At 47.0% G+C, this 16474-nt stretch overlaps 1 protein-coding gene across 2 annotated transcripts in view; it reads right to left on the bottom strand.

Annotated features, from left to right (window-relative positions):
* The window catches only part of PARVA (parvin alpha), a 182155-nt gene that overhangs the window by 71020 nt on the left and 94661 nt on the right, over positions 1-16474 (bottom strand). For both annotated transcript variants that reach the window (XM_067749882.1, XM_067749883.1), the window contains exons 3-5: positions 9991-10080; positions 9840-9910; positions 6988-7090 (exon numbers count right to left, since the gene is read on the bottom strand). In XM_067749882.1, the coding sequence (XP_067605983.1) occupies positions 6988-7090; positions 9840-9910; positions 9991-10080 (264 nt within the window). The remainder of the gene's footprint in view (positions 1-6987; positions 7091-9839; positions 9911-9990; positions 10081-16474) is intronic.

Consider the following 16474-nt stretch of genomic DNA (forward strand, 5'->3'; position numbering starts at 1 on the left):
TGGGTGCTGGTTCCCATCTTCTTTGTTAGCCCCACACCCCACTCAACCAATGCTGATGGTCACCTACCCATGTGCTCCTGTCTCTATAACACTCTCCACTCACACCGAAATCCACAGGTGCTTACCAGCAACATTTTTTACTAGAATGTTCTTCTCCTCCTTCATCTGGCTGAAATTCTGCTCCTTCCAGAAGGCCTGATTCAAAATGCCGCCTCTTTCATGATGCCTTTCCAAATCTTCAACTTGACAGCCCACAGCCCTTCATAGTACAGGTTGTGAGTTACCTAAAGGCGGCGCTGTGATGTATTTACGTCCGTATCCCTAAACTCAGCAGTAGGACATAGCAAATTAAATGGCTATTGCTTGACGAATATTAATTGATTAGATTAAGGTCAGTGTAAGATGTACTCTTTAGGGTCTACCAGCGAAAAAGAAACACACCCACATACCCAACACAAAACAAAAAACCCTCCTGCAGAACCTTTATGTCCAAGGGACCCTTCCTAGTCTCATGCCCGAAGAAGACACCCTGTTTCAGTCATATGTTATTGCGAAAACCAGAAGGGAGAGCCTTATGACTTCCATCCCTCAGAAAAGGCCTTTTCTGTTCCCAGTTACACACACATGTTCAAAGATTAGGATCAGGGGAATCTAACATGCCATAAGGCAAATTGCAGAGCTGTCCCAAGTCAGGAAACCTCAATAGGAAACAGGCAGCAGCCCATGGTCAAATGAAATGATGACCCGGGATAGGCATTTCCCTAGAATCCCCTGCCTCCTGCCTTTCTCACTTAGTCACATCTACCGCCTAGGGGATGTGATGTTGGCGATGCAAATACAGCAAGGTGACCATGGATGCACCTGTAAGCTGAGACGCTGGGAAATGTGTCCCAACTTCGAACCATTCTGGGACTTTTACCCCACTTATTGGTGCACTGGGCTAAAAGAATACCCGGGGGAAGTGAGGATATTGCATCTATCAGTCGCCCTGAGAAGAGGCTAATCCTGGGATAAAAGATGAGGTGAATTTCTGTCAGGGGCTAGGGAGAAACTTCCTCTTCATTCTTGGGGGTGGGGAGTTTGTGTTCTGAGGTGTGGAAAGGGCTGGAGCCATTGTCATGAGAGGATGGGGGTGGGCACCATAAAGAGGCAGGCCAAAGTGGCCAGCATCTGACTTTTCCCAGGCGGTGACACCAATGATACAGAGAAATGGCCAGTGTTGGGAGGAGCAGTCCTTAAAGTAGGAGTTGCACCCTCTGGTCTTCCTGGATGACGCTGACGCCCCTTCCCTGAGCTCCCAGCATTCACCTGCCACGGCAGACAGCTATCTCCGGCCCTGAAGCGCTCGCCTTCTCTAGCAGGAGTACAGTCCAGGGGTTCTTAATTCCTACACAATCCTCAAGCACACAGTGATGGGAGCCATAGGATAAACGTCCCTGCTCCCCGTCCTGAGTAGGGGGATTTTGAGGGGTGGTGTCACCTGGTTTCTCAGCCCTGGGCCCTGGTTGCAAACAGAGCTGTCATCCTCATGAATGCATCCTTAATGGTGTCTCTCTCTTCCTCTCTTCCATTCCCCACTTGACCACCTGTACTTTCTAAGATCACCCGTCACATAAACTTCCTCCACGCAAGTCCTTGTTTCAGCATCTGCTTTCAGGAAAACCTCAACTCAGATATGCTGCCCGCGCAAGAGGGAAGATGCAGAGAACAGAGGCCGCAGTGGGCAGCTGGGCTAGGCAGCTCAGAAAGGAGGACCTGGGGGAGGCTGCACCAGAAGAATTTCCCAGACTTGCCTAGGGACTCAGAAGGGCAAGGAGACCGGGCACTGATGCTGAGCAAGTAGCATCTGGCCACACAGAGGAGCAGCAGGTATGACGCCGCCCTCTCAGAGCTCAAGATCAGAGAGCACCCAGCCAGACAGTCCACCTGTCATCTCAGGGACGCTCAACTATTCAGAATTTCACCATAACAATAACACACACGCACCTCTGGCCCAGAGATCCCTGCCTTGGCATCTTGCTCATTTCTGGGTTGAGTCCTTGTGCCATGATGTCATCAGCATGGCTTCCCGGATTCCAGGTCCATATCCTGCTCCCGAGATGTGACTCGGCATATCTGGACTCCTGAAGGTCGCTATGCCATTTTAATTTTTTCCTAAATGCCAGTATTTCATAGTTAGTTTACTAATCCCAAACTCAGCCCCCTCCTACTCTCCATGCCCAGCCCCAGTACAATTTGAAGCTGAATTTCTGGAAATGATCATGCCTGCTTCATCTTAGTACCACCAGGTAATAGTACCGTACCTACACACGGATGTTTATCTGTGTGACAGGTAGCCAGTTAAAAACACCAAGTAATATGCCCAGATACTGATTTCTAAGCACCATTCTCTAATAAAAGAAACTGGGGCTCCTTGAAGAAGTAGTTGATTCTAGGCCCAGAGTAAAAGTGAAATATAAGATAAGCCTGGAGCATCTTATGATATGAGAAAGTAAAGAAGTGCTAAGAAAAAAAAAATATGGGGCAGCACGTCCAGGAAGTGCCCAGGAGCCAACCTGAAAGAGCTCCTAGTGGTCAAAGGGGGAAGTATATGAGCAAAACATGAATAATGATAACATTGATGATAAACTAAAGTATAATAAGTATCTTTGTATCCATACTGATGTAAATAAATAAGTAAATGGGGGACAAGAGACAACTTTTCCTTACAGAAGACTTCCAGTTAATAAATGTGGAAGGAATAGGAAACTAGAAAAATAGAAAACCTCCACTAGGCCACCACAGTAATAACTGGCAGACATGCTCCACCAATTACAATTAGTGGAAGGAGTGGAAGGAGAAGCAAGATATTTGCAAAGTCTTAAAGTATCTCCCCACAAATAAATTAATAACAAAGAGAAAAATAGCAACTTTACAGTGAAGGAATCTGGCGGACACCAACTTAACCGAGTGGTCAATGTTAACATCAGCAGTGATAAGACATGTTAACATCGTGTCTGCCCTGATATGATGCCCTGAGGACACATCAGCTCCGTGGGGTCCTTCCCCAAAACATATCACCTTGGAAGCCCAAGGTTAATTTCTTAGTTTTGATGCTTGCCCTATGGTTGGTAAGATGCTAACATTAGAGGAAGCTGAGTAAGGGGAGACAGGAACTCTCTGTACTGTCTCTGCAGCTCTACTATAAGTCTAAAATTAGTTCAGGGGGCTTCCCTGGTGGCGCAGTGGTTAAGAATCCGCCTGCCAATACAGCGGACACAGGTTCGAGCCCTGGTCTGGGAAAATCTCACATGCCGCGGAGCAGCTAAGCCCATGTGCCACAACTACTGAGCCTGCGCTCTAGAGATCATGAGCCACGACTACTGAGCCCATGTGTCACAACTACTGAAGCCCGCATGCCTAGAGCCCGTGCTCCACAACAAGAGAAGCTCTGCAATGAGAAACCTGTGCACCGCAACGAAGAATAGCCCCTGCTCGCAGGTACTAGAGAAAGCCCACACACAGCAAAGAAGACCCAACGCAGCCAAAAATAAATAACATTTAAAAAAATAATAAATTAAATAAATAAATAAAATTAGTTCAAAATAAAAAAGTTTTAAAGAAACATTGACAAATGGGCTATGGGTTTAAGTGTTAAGACAAATAGTGAAATATAAAGACGATCTGGGAGAACTTCAGAGTGCTACCAAGGCAGGAAACAGCTTAATGTGAGAAAAGGATTTTGGAGCCAGAGAAGTTAAGACAAATGATGAGGTTCTGAGCTAAGGAGGAAGCAGTGGGGCTGGAAAAGTTTTTGAAAGCCAACCCTGACCTAGCACACAGTGAGCCAGGCACTTCTCCAAGTGCTGCACGTGTACTAACTGATTAAGAAATGGGACGGTTTGACACACACACACACATATGGGAACACAGTTGTCAGAACTGTGACTAACAGAATATGAAGGAAGAAGAAAGAGCTATCCACGATGACCCCCAGGTTTGTCATCTGTGGTCAAAATAGCATTCCTCAAGGTGGAAAACAGATTGGACTTGGGGAGGAGGAAGATAAGCTCAGTTTGGGGCAGGCTGGTTATAGGTGCCTGTGTGACAGCCAGGTGGGCAGGTACAAGATAACCTTACTTACAGCTTCAAAGCGAAAGCCGTTCCAGAGATAGAGACCTGAGAATGGTGATCATATAGCTGATGGCTGAAACTATAGGTGTGGATGAAATCACCCAGGAAGAGGGTATGAAACAAAAAGAGAAGGGGGCCAAGGATGGAAGGTGGAGGAACCCCAACCATTACGGAAAGAAGAACAGATGAGGAGGACTGAGAAGTGGGTGTCAGAGGCGGAAGAGGACCCGTCACAGAAACCGTCAGGCTGGGGTGGGGGGGTGAGGTGTTCAGTAGTGTCAAATGCCACCACGTAAGAAGAGCTCTCAATTGACACTGGTGACCTGGGAAGGAAAAGTTGATGGGTAGGTGGTGGCACCCAGCCTGTACCTAAGGACTGAATACTTAGTGGTGGGAAAGCAGAACAGGGAGTGCCAAACATTATCCTGAGAAACCTGGCTGGGAAAGAAGAAAGAAAAATAGTCAGAGGGGAACTCGAGGTCAGAGGGGTCACCCAAAAGCCCGTCTCCAGACTGATTCCTCCCAGGAGCTCCTGACACATATTTTCAACCGCAAACTAGTTCTCTCCACTGGGTACTCTGCCTGTAGCTTTTGAGTGTGTACGTCTAGCCTTAGACCTACAACGGTTCTACACTTAAGTTGACATTTTCAACATGAACATTGAGATCTGAGATGATCTAACCTGACTGTACTTGATGCCTGACTTGGGGCGGCACGGACGATGCTGGACAGTTTTGTAACCATTCCCGGAGGTGAGATTGCTCATGACCACGTTCCATCACTGCACAGCCATGTTCCACCCCTGCTTTCAAAGCCCAGCGTAGAACACTTCCAGACAGTTTCAGATCCCAACTAGAAATTTGCTGGCGGGGTTAAAAGCTACAGTCACTAGGAGAGATGCTCAGTGAGGCTCACGGCTTTTTCACATCCGCATGTGCCAAAGATGTTTCATTCCTCTCCGTGTTCAGTTGCGTTTACAAGCCTTTAGATATGAACGCTCATTAATATTGACGTTTGAGTACTGAATCGGCTTAGCTTCCTAGAAATTACTAGATTTTATATTATTCATTCATTCATTCAATATACATTGATTAAGTGCTGGGCAACATGTTAGTACTGGAGAAGACTGGATAAATAAATGCGAAAAGGTTCCTTTTCTTGAGAAGCCCACATACACTTATATAAACAGCTACAAACAACATGGAATATCCTATAATAATAAAGCCATGTATATTATGTATACATGTCTGTGTGTGTCTATATAATAAAGCATTATGTTATGTATACGTCTGTGTATCTATATAACAAAGGCACGTATGTTATGTATATGTCTATCTATATAATAAAGGCACGTATGTTACATACACGCGTGTGTGTCCATGTAATAAAGACCTGCATGTTATGTATACATGTGTGTGTATCTATTTCTGAGGGAACACAGACGACAGCATGACTATCCCTTCCAGATGTGACTGGGTTGTGAGGGGTATTAGAGGGAGGCGCGCTCAGTTGACTGTAGAGATTGGAAAGATGAGCAATAATGGTTTGCCTCGGTGGATAAAGGAGGAAGAAAGGCCCTAGAGGCAGAAGGAACAGCAAGTGCAAAAGTAGAGAGGTGTATGCCCGATGCATGTCATAACGTGGCGATGGTGTTCATAAACGTAACAAAACCACCAATGAAATGATGGAAGACACTGACTGGGCACTGACTGGGCATCAGGTGCTACTCTAAGCACTTTCCATGGCATGAGCCACATGTGTGAGTGGTCAGAGGGGAGGCTGACAAGACAGCTGGGGATCGGAGGATGAAATGTTTTGAATGTTGTACTAATAGGCCTGGACTTTGTCCCACAGGTAGGGGAGAGTGAGTACTGGCAAGATGAGACTTGCAATTAAAAAAGATTCCTCAGCTAGCTGTGTGGGGAACGGGTTGGAGGAGGTGAGATGGGAAGCAAAGAGGTGACCTGGGAAATTGTTTCAACAGTTCAGACAAGTGAAAAATGCAGGGAGGAGGAATGCGGGAGAGAATTCTGAGTAAGAAACGGGCCTTGGAGACCCCCCCGCCCCGCCCCACAGCCATGGGGGGGCAAGGAAGAGGGGACGGGGTTCTAGTCACTCGGAGGGGCAGGAACATCTTCAGGAAAGTGGATGAGCTCAGCTGAGGTGCACGCAGGTGGAGGTGCCGAGTGGAGTGGGCAGCTAAGAATGAAAGTCTAGAACTTGGGGCAGTGGTTAGGATGAGAGAAAGTGGGGCGCAGAGAGGGGAAGTCCAAATCTAGTCAAGTTGAATCTGTCCTTTCATCACCAACCTCACCCTGAAGTCTCCCGTCCCCGCCTCCTCCACGCTTTCACACGACAGGTATGAATGGATACAGGGACATATACCCTTCCAGATGCAAGTTACCTGGAGACACACAGGGGCCAAGCATCATAAAGCACGTACTTCCGCATACTTGCACCAACCTATAGAGAGATACGCAGAGGAACACACACACACACACACACACACACACACACAGAGGTCCATAGGAGAGAGGTACACGAACACATACGTGCATCTCCACACACATGTAAATAGACCTACAGAGGTCACAGAAGCACAATTTTCTGGAGAGGGCGAGGCATGTATTCCAGTGTACAGCGGAGTCTTTCCATGCTGATGACTCTCGTCTGTGAGGGGGAGTAGCCCCATCTGGTCACAAAGACTCCCTGTGCAATGCATTCATGTAAAACATTCCAAGAGGACAGCTAACTGATCTGTTATCCCACACAGGACCCATTCCTACTCCATTCCAGGTGGACTGCTGTGAACGGAGAACAACTCTAAACTAGGAGATTAAAGACATCCACTGCAATATTCAACTCTCCTCTTACCAAAAAGCTTCTGCAGGACTTGGCCATCGTATAAATCTTCAGCCAGGTCTTTCACAATGATTCTTTCTCCAACCAAAACATCATTAATCCAGTCAATTAATACCTACACAGAGAGAGAGAGAATAAGAGAAGAGTCATGGGGTATTTCCTTATACAACAGCTTTCTCATCCTGGACAGTTAAAATTTAAATGAACTTCAGATTTTGAAAGGAACAAAACTATCCAAATGGCCCAGTATGTGGACAAGTAGCTGTAAGTGGGAGCCGCAGCGGCCCTGTTAACTTTCAGGTATGAGCTCTTCTAGTGCTGATGGTACCAGTGTCTCTGCTAATACCTCTGGCCGCTACCATTCCTTCCCCGAATGGCAAGCAACGTTTGCACAGTGCTTGGCTGTGTGGTTTTGCACCGGCAAGAGTATGGGCTTTCGAGTTATGCAAACTGAGGTTGAAAACCCCGCTTTACCTACTAATTAATTTGCGCATCTCTGGGATCTATGGACATCTGTGTGTGTGTGTGTGTGTGTGTGTGTGTGTATGTGTGTGTGTGTACCTCTGTGACCTATGAATCTAAGGCAAGCTAGTTATCTGCTCTGAGCCTCGGATTCCCCACCTCTATAACTGAGGTTGAAGATACCTCCCACACTAAGTGGTAGAAAAGAATTACAGGAATTCCCTGGTGGTCCAGTGGTTAGGACTTTGCGCTTCCACTGCAGGGGGCATGGGTTCGATCCCTGCTCAGGGAACTAAGATCCCGCATGCCGTGCAGAGTAGCCAAAAAAAAAAAAAAAAAAAATTACATGCGGCAAGGACCGAACGGGTAGTAAGGGCAGATTTTATTCATAAATAAAGCACTCTCCCGTTGTGACATCTGGCCAGGTGGTTACTGTGTTCAGGAGGGGAAATCAAACACAGAAGTAAACATATCTGCCCAAGGACAGAGCTAACCGTGAGCGGAGACAGGAATCGGACTCCTGTCCACCTCACTCCAAAGCACATGTTCTCCTCCCTGCACCAGGCTCCCTCTCAGTGGGGCTGTGCGGTCTCCTGCCTTGTCCGTAACTTAGCCCCCGTCATTCCCTGAGAGTCCTCCGTGCACCAGGCATCCAGCAGAGGCATTCCAGGTGATGTCTCACCCAATTAATCCACACAACACCCGAGGGGCAGGTAGCATCAGGTAAGGAAACTGAAGTTTGCACAAGGCCATTGCCTTTTTAATTTTAACCTCTTGTTTTGCTTATGAAGATATTATTTATATAAAATAAAATTAATTTTAAGTACACAGTTTGATGAGTTTTGGTCACTGTACACGGTTGTGTAACCACCACCACCATCAAGACAGAACAGTTCCCTAGCCCTAAGAAGGTTCCTTTGGTTTCTTTGTGCTCCGTCCCCTCCCCTGATCACAGGCCGCAGGCAACCACTACCGTTTTGCCTTTTCGACCATTTCACCTATGAGGAACATCATCTTTTGTGTTTGACTTCTTTGACTTGGCAGAAGTAGTTGCCTTTACAACACAGGTGGGAGCTGGGCTAGGTTTCCATCCCTGGCTGTAGCCCTGTGCCTTCAAAGCACATTGTTCTACCGTCCTAAGGCAGGAGCTTCCTTTTTCCCTTCCTCCCTCCTTCCCTCCCCTCTCTTCCCCTTCCCCTACCTTCCTTCCCACTCCCTCCCTCTCTCCCTCAACCATCCATCCAACATCTATCCACCCAGCGTTTATTAACACCCGCTGTATGTCATACTCTGTGCTGGATCCTCGGAGTACCATGATGAAAAAAAGAGACAATCTTTAACCCCAAGCAGCTCACCATTTAGTGAAGGAGACAGAGAAGTACGTGAGTAGTTGTAACGCCATGTGGTGACTACAGTGACAGAACTAAATGCATGAACCAGCACACAGAGGGGCTGAGCGACGCCCTGGGGTTTAGAGAAAGCTTCCTGCAGGACGTGACCCAACTTTGGCTTCAGGTGAAGAGCAGGTAGAGCCCCTGGGGGCAGGGGCTGCATGACCGAAGGCCTGGTGGTGGCAGTGCCGAAGCAAGCACAGTGAGCAGGTGTGTACGGGGAGTCAAGCCAAACAGATCTGGTGTCCTTGTGTTGTCAGGCAGGGATGATCTGAGGTTAAAGAGGCAGCTAGACATGGAGGCTCAAACACCACCCCCAGGACTGTGGGCTTCAACGTGCACTTCTTAGGAAACTACATACGGGTTTTGAACAGGAAAACGATATATTCAGATGTGCATTATGAACGAATCACTCTGGCACCCAGTGCCGTTTTGTTCTAAGTGCAGCTTGAAGAAGCTGAAGAAGACAGACACGGGACGAGGAATCAGAAGGGGGATGAAATGAACATTTTTTGAGGGTGACCATGTGTCAGCCACTGTGCCAAGTACATTACGCACAGTATTTCATTTCATCTCATTCATTTCTGTTTGAACCTCATCTCCTCCACTCAGCTGCGACCATAAACAAACCATCTGGCTTTTCTGAGTCTCAGTTTCCTCATATGTAAAATGGGGATGATACTAGATCTTACTTCACAGGGTGCTTCTGAGGGACCTTGAGAAGAGCGGTGAAAGGACTGTGTGAGCTCTAGGATCCTGGCAAATGGGAACTGATTTGAGCTAACTTCTCCAGTGCTTATGGTCAACACCATTCGTTGGGCGCTTGTCATGTCCCACTTCTGTTACCTTGTAGATGTCCACCTCCTGGACCACGAGCTGCCTGTGGGCAGGGACTACCACGCCCTTCTATTCTCTCCGCAGTGGCTCATGTGGCGCCTGCACAGCGTGGGTGGTCTAGAAACACCTGTTGAGTCTGGGAGGCACCTGAAGCCCCTTCTAACTTCCTCTTACCTTTATCAGTTCTTGAAGTTTGGGGTCGCTGCGTGAGTTGGGATCCACCATTGTTCGCACTTCGTTCTCCTCTTTAAAAAGAAAAGACAGTCAGCGGGGTGGTCCCACCTGAAGGCATTAGGCTAACCCAGAGAACAAGAGACCCCATTACCCAGCATTGTGTCCTCAGGGTCCAGCTCGAAGGGGATGGGGCTGAGGGGCAGGTTGATGGCGTTCATGCCCTCCTCCTGAAGCTCTGACACTGCAAGAAGGAAGCACAGAGTCACACTGTAGCCCACAGACAACAAGGGGTGGGGCTCGTAACAGTCATGTTCCGTATCAATGTGGATCGAGAAATAAAAGCACCAAGGTGAGCCTATAGCTGTGACTCAGCCTGCATCCGATTCCTGCCTCTCCTTGCTAAAAGGACCAAACCGTCCCCTTCATCTCACCTCTTCTGACCGTCACCTCACTTGCTTTCCTGGAGAAATAGGGCACAGAAATCTGCCTCCTTTCAGAAATGATCTCGGGATAAACAGAAGGGAGGTGGGCACTGCAGCTTTCCTTAAGTCTCTGCCATTGCCTCCTGCCTGTCCCTCCTTCCAGGGCTTGCCATCTAGTGCAGGTGCACCTGACAACTCTTTGTTGACTGGATGAACGAGGTCCCCACGTTGAGGCTACATTTATGTTGTAGATCATTTCCATCCTCCGTTCAATCCTCCTCTGACTTCTCTCCCGATTCTGCTTCCCTGAGTATTTTTCTGATTATCCCGCCTCCCTCCTTCACCTGGCCCCAGCTGCTGCTTAAGAGTACCTCATTCTGGCCTCTCCCTGGGCTCTGGACCTGTCCCTTCAGCTGTAAGGAATCATGGGCCCTGTGGCCAGGCACCTCACCTCTCCAGGCCCGTTCCCTCAGCTGAACATGAAGACCTGGACAGGATGACCAGTAAGTTCTTTCTTACTTCCCAAATCTTAGAAATCTATGATTCCACTGTTCTCAAGAAAAATAACAAGAGGTCCATGACCACTAAAGACTTCCAGCCTGCTCCCTCCATGCACTGAACCCTCACATGAAGCCTTAGTAAAAGATAAAAATCCCTACCACAAAACCAGTTGTGTGATGGACCCTTGCTGAGCACTTACCTTGGATTTTTACCTCTCCTAAAAGCAGCGGCTCAAATCCCCTCACCTCTACTCAATTCCAGTTTGAGTAATTACTTTGCACCAATTAAGCACAGAATGACCATTTTCTCTGAAAGCATTGATCACCAAAGGGTTCTCAAAGAGCTGGTACGGCAGCTGCGATCAACCTTTAGTAAAAGCAATGTCCCATCTTTCCATTTTATTTATGTTTATTGACTATGGCCTCACGGAGCGCCAGCATATACTTGCAAGAACTCTTAAGCACAAGGCAGTTGCTTACAAAGAGTTCTTTCATATTAGCAAACTCACTGATTGTTGCAGCTGGACAGGGAACGAGATTGCCTAAGAAAGGGAGTGAAACCCACTCTGCCCTAAAGGACACAACTCGCATTATGAAGCTGGTATTTAGTCCTGTTGCTGTGGGATCTTGACATTCATATGGGATATCAGCCAGTGACCATCTTGAATCTCCAAATCCACAGACACCCACCACTCTATATAATTCCCCCCACCCCCATAAAACATAACTGAAAAGTGTAAGTGACACCTTCAAGGCTTAAGTGATTCTACAGGTATAGGATTGCACGTGCTTTCCAGAGAACAACTGCTTCCTGTTAGACTCTATAATGTCTCCTAGCACTCCTCCTAGGACTAGCAGTTTGCTTTCTTTTCCAGGCTGTTTCTTACAAAGAAGCCAGATTTCCACTACTTAACAAGCACTGCGACGCAAGCAACGGGCAGTGGAAATAAAGTCACGTTTCAGTGTGGGTGTGAGACTGGGTTTACTGGCCATTGAAGAGACTAGCTCTCGCTGCCATCTATGACTCCTTCCCGTGTCCACCCCCCGTCACCACCCCCGGCCAGGTCTGTGCTGTCCAATACAGTAGCCATTAACCACATGTGGCTACTGACGTTTAAATGAATTAAAAATTCCATTTCTTAGTTGCGCCTGTCACATTTCAAGCGCTCAATGGCCCACATGGGGCAAGTGGTACCACACTGGACGGTGAGAATGTAGACTTCCTCACGGGAGATTCAGTTGGACGGCGCCGTCCTAGGTAATCCCATAGACCCAAATGCTGATGATGCCCGTGTTTAAATCTCCAGCCTGATGTATGCTTTATTATATATTTTTTAAATTAATAAGATGTAATTATCTAAAACTGAATTCAAGGCAACAGAATCAGGGATAGGATAAAAATGAAGCATCTTCCTGATGTTTTTCATGTACAAAAACAACCAGGCTTTGACCTCATTTATTCTCTATTGGTTTTATTTTACCCAGCATCACTGGGTTGTGAAAACAGAAGTCAAGCCGTTATTAAAACAAGACCCAGAAACAAACAAACAAAACCAAACAGAATCTCCAGCCTAGGCCTGACCCTGAGCTCTGGACTCAATGTCTCCTCTTATGTCTATGGGTGGAGATCTCAAAGTTACACGTCCAAGACAGAACTCGTGATTTTCAGCACCCTCACCCCCACCACAGCAACACTATATCAAGACCTGTTCATCCCCTACTCTTATCCTCCTCGGTGAACGGCACTACCATTTGCATAAGGGTTCAAGCCAGAATCTGAGGAATCACCCTTCACTTCTTTTCCTCACCGTTTGCAGCCAATACATCGGCAAGTTTTGTGGGCTCCACCTCTAAAACAGGACCCTAGACCCTATTCCAACCACTTCTCACCAGCCTCCCCACCATCGTCCTGGTGCAGATACCCATTATCTTTCACCTAAATAACCAGAACCACCTTCTAACCAGCCCACTGCTTTCTGATGCACTGTCCCCGCGCCCGTCTACTTCCTATAGCACAATCAGAATGATCTATAAAGATGTAAACAGCTTTCTCCAGCTTTAAGCCTTCCTCTGGCTTCCCATCATACTCAGAATAAAACCCCAACTCCTTCCTAAGACCTACAGGACCCTCTGATTAGCCCCCTGCCTCCCTCTTGGATTGTATTTTCTCCACAGCACTCATCATGATCTGAAATACCTATCATTTCTACGTTTGTTAGCTATCCCCCCCTTAACAGAATGTAAGCCGTGGGAAGACTGGCACTTTTTCTCTTTTGTTTGTTATGAGTCTCCGAAGAGGAGCCAGACTGCCTAGAGTCAAATCCAGGCTCTATCACTTACTAGCTATGTGACCTTGGGCAAGTTCATCAACCTCTTATACCTCAGTTTCCTTATCTGCAAATGGGGACGATAATAATATTGCCTACCTCCTAGGGTTGTTGAGAAGATTAAATGAGTTAATATATGTAAAGCACTTAGAAGAGTGTCTGGTACCTGGTAAGAGCTATGTAATTATTTGCTATTATTACTTAAAATGGTAAGTACTCAAGAACCATTTGTTGAATAAATGAAAAGAACTGTTAAGACCACCCTTCCACTGCACAGGTTGTAAGCCAAAGCACAATGTAGCAAAGCAGTGTATAGGATGTAAAGAATGATTTCAGCCTGTCCTTCGGGGAAAGAATTATATTTGGGCCTGACCCTGTGTGTGCGTGTGTGGGCACATTTCTAGGGCAGCATTTCCAGCATACATTTTTTTTTTTTTTTCTGTGGTAGGCGGGCTTCTCACTGTCGCAGCCTCTCCCGTTGCGGAGCACAGGCTCCGGACGCGCAGGCTCAGCGGCCATGGCTCACGGGCCCAGCCGCTCCGCGGCATGCGGGATCTTCCCGGACCGGGGCACGAACCCGTGTCCCCTGCAGCGGCAGGCGGACTCTCAACCACTGCGCCACCGGGGAAGCCCTCCAGCATACATTTTGTAAAGAGACAAAAGCTGCCTCTGTCCCAAGACTATTGTACAGCCAGAGCCAATTTGTGAATATAGAGATATTTACACCTCTAACATGTGACTAGAAATGCAATATTTGCAGCCAAATATAAAGGTGGGTCTGCACGGGATCTCTTTTTCTGTGTAGATCATTGTTAAAAATGTTTTCAGATGAAAAATTCCCAGTCAGAAACACTCCCCTCTGCCCTGCCTCTTTAATTCACTCACAGAGACAAAACAAACCCGAGAAGAAAGGCTGAGATATGTTTGCAATTGGAAATGTTTTTTTTTTTTTTCAGGAAATGATTTGGTACAGGAACATCATTCCCATCCCATTAACTGCTGAATCGGAGCCAACTGTTTGTAAAAGTGAATATGCAAACTGCCCGGTTCAGGCCTGGCCCCCGCCCCATGGGGCTGCATTAGTGGCCACATTCCCAAAACAGCCCGCGTGCTTTGGAGGTTTCATTTCTATTAAGCCAAAGCAGGACCCAGCAGAAGCCCCTCGCCATCCTTGTGCTCTGAAAGAGAAAGGGCTGCAATTGAATTTCCTCGGCATAGAATATGAATATGATGTTTATCCCTCGAACCTCCTCTAACAATCTAAAACTAGGTCTGAATGTGCAGCCCTCAGTGTCTCGTGGCGCCATTAGTCATAACTTAATAAACAGATTAAATGCCCAGCTGAAGGCCGGGCTTGGGAGAGCAGGGCGATTGCCTCAACTCCTGAAGTGCTCACCATGAGAGAGGGGGCATGGCTTTTCTGGGAAACACAGTCTGACTCCGCACCCAGCTGTGCAGCAGAAAAAGTACACGGATGGGCTTTGGAGTCTGAAAGAGCTAGATCTGAATACTACTTCTATTTTTATCAGCCATGGGACCTTATGTTAGTGACTTAACCTCTCTGAAGTTCGGTATTAAAACAATTCTGTATAAAACAAGAGTATAGGGACTTCCCTGGCAGTCCAGTGGTTAAGACTTTGTCTTCCAATGCAGGGGGTGTGGGTTTGATCCCTGGTCGGGGAGCTAAGATCCCACAGGCCTTGCGGCCAAAAAACCGAAACATAAAAAAAACAAAACATAAAACCAGAAACAATATTGTAACAAATTCAATAAAGACCTTAAAAATGGTCCACATCAAAAAAAAAAAAAACAACACGAAAACAAACAAACAAACAAAAAAAACCCAAGGGTATAGCTGACACTATTGATTTCCTCTCCAATACTGATTTTGTTTTTTCTCTGCTGAAAGAACCCTCATTTTGTTCCAGTATACACTCTGCCTCCTGTGCCTCTAGGTACCTAACTAGTACATGGAACACCAGGATTATAAAGTTGATGGATACGATGAATAGTAATTTCCCTTTCCTTTTTTTCCATGAGAAACAGAATAGCTGCAGGCATCTCTTACACTCCAGAATATATATACAGGTGCTCAGTGAACACCAGACAGAAAACAAGTATGGTGAGAAGAATGGAGAGAGGTTTCTAAGAGTACAAAAGGGTCTATTTATGGAAGGCCAGTAATTTCATTCCTTCAACCAATAAACATTACCAGGCACCTCCTCTGAAGCAGACCTTGTGTCAGCACTGGGGATAAGGGTTTGGGGATCTGACATGAGTTTGCCTCAATCTGTTCACAGGTGGTGGGAGAGGTAGGCACAGAAAAACACAATGGGCAGTATGTTGCACTCAGGGGTGAGAGACATGTAACTAGATGGCTGTGGGAGCTCGGGGGGAACAAGGATAACTTTGGATGTGGAAGACTGGGAAGGATTCCCAGAAAGGGGGACAGGTGAGCTGGACTTTGAAAAACTTAAATTTTCACCCAACACAGGTGCCCCACAAAAAGCACATCTTGTGTATAAACAGCAAAGTGTGGACCAACAGGGCAGGTGTTGAGAGAGTCGTGATTATGCCTGAGCACCAGGAATGCAGGGCGCACACAGGGGAAATGCGGGGAAGAACAAGGGGCAAATAATTAGGTGAGGTCCAGAGTGTCAAGGGCTGTGAATTCATCTGTTCCCCCGCATGCCCTGGACCATGCTCCCCGTGTCTACAGATGAAAACCCCAAACAACATACTGAGGGAGGGCAAGAAGATAAGCAAGATGTTTTCTCTTTCAGTGCAAGTGGGCCCCAGTGAGATACGTAGGCTGCTCTAGATGCTTATCAGGACTCCAATGATTAATTTCTGGCCCTCGTAAAAGATACTCAAGCTCCCTTAATTTCTAAATGGCTCAAGGGCCACCCCCCAGAAGTTCTTGCAGCTAGAGACAACTACACTGTCTGGTCGGCAAATCCCAACAATTTTTCTCTATATGAAAAATCAACCTGAAAGAACATCTACCAAAAAACTATAGCTAACATACTTAATGGTGAGAAACTGGAATACTTATACCCTAAGATTGGGAACAAGGCAAAGATGTCTCTTCTCACCACACCTATTCAAAATCATACTAAAGGGCTTCCCTGGTGGCGCAGTGGTTGAGAGTCCGCCTGCTGATGCAGGGGACACGGGTTCGTGCCCCGGTCCGGGAAGATCCCACATGCCGTGGAGCGGCTGGGCCCGTGAGCCATGGCCGCTGAGCCTGCGTGTCCAGAGCCTGTGCTCCTCAACGGGAGAGGCCACAACAGTGAGAGGCCCGCGTACCGCAAAAAAACAAAAACAAAACAAAACAAAAAAATCATACTAAAAATTCTAGCTACTACAATAATACAGGAGACAGA

The sequence above is a fragment of the Pseudorca crassidens genome, chromosome 9, assembly GCF_039906515.1.
Source record: "Pseudorca crassidens isolate mPseCra1 chromosome 9, mPseCra1.hap1, whole genome shotgun sequence".
In the NCBI taxonomy this organism is placed as follows: Eukaryota; Metazoa; Chordata; class Mammalia; order Artiodactyla; family Delphinidae; genus Pseudorca; species Pseudorca crassidens.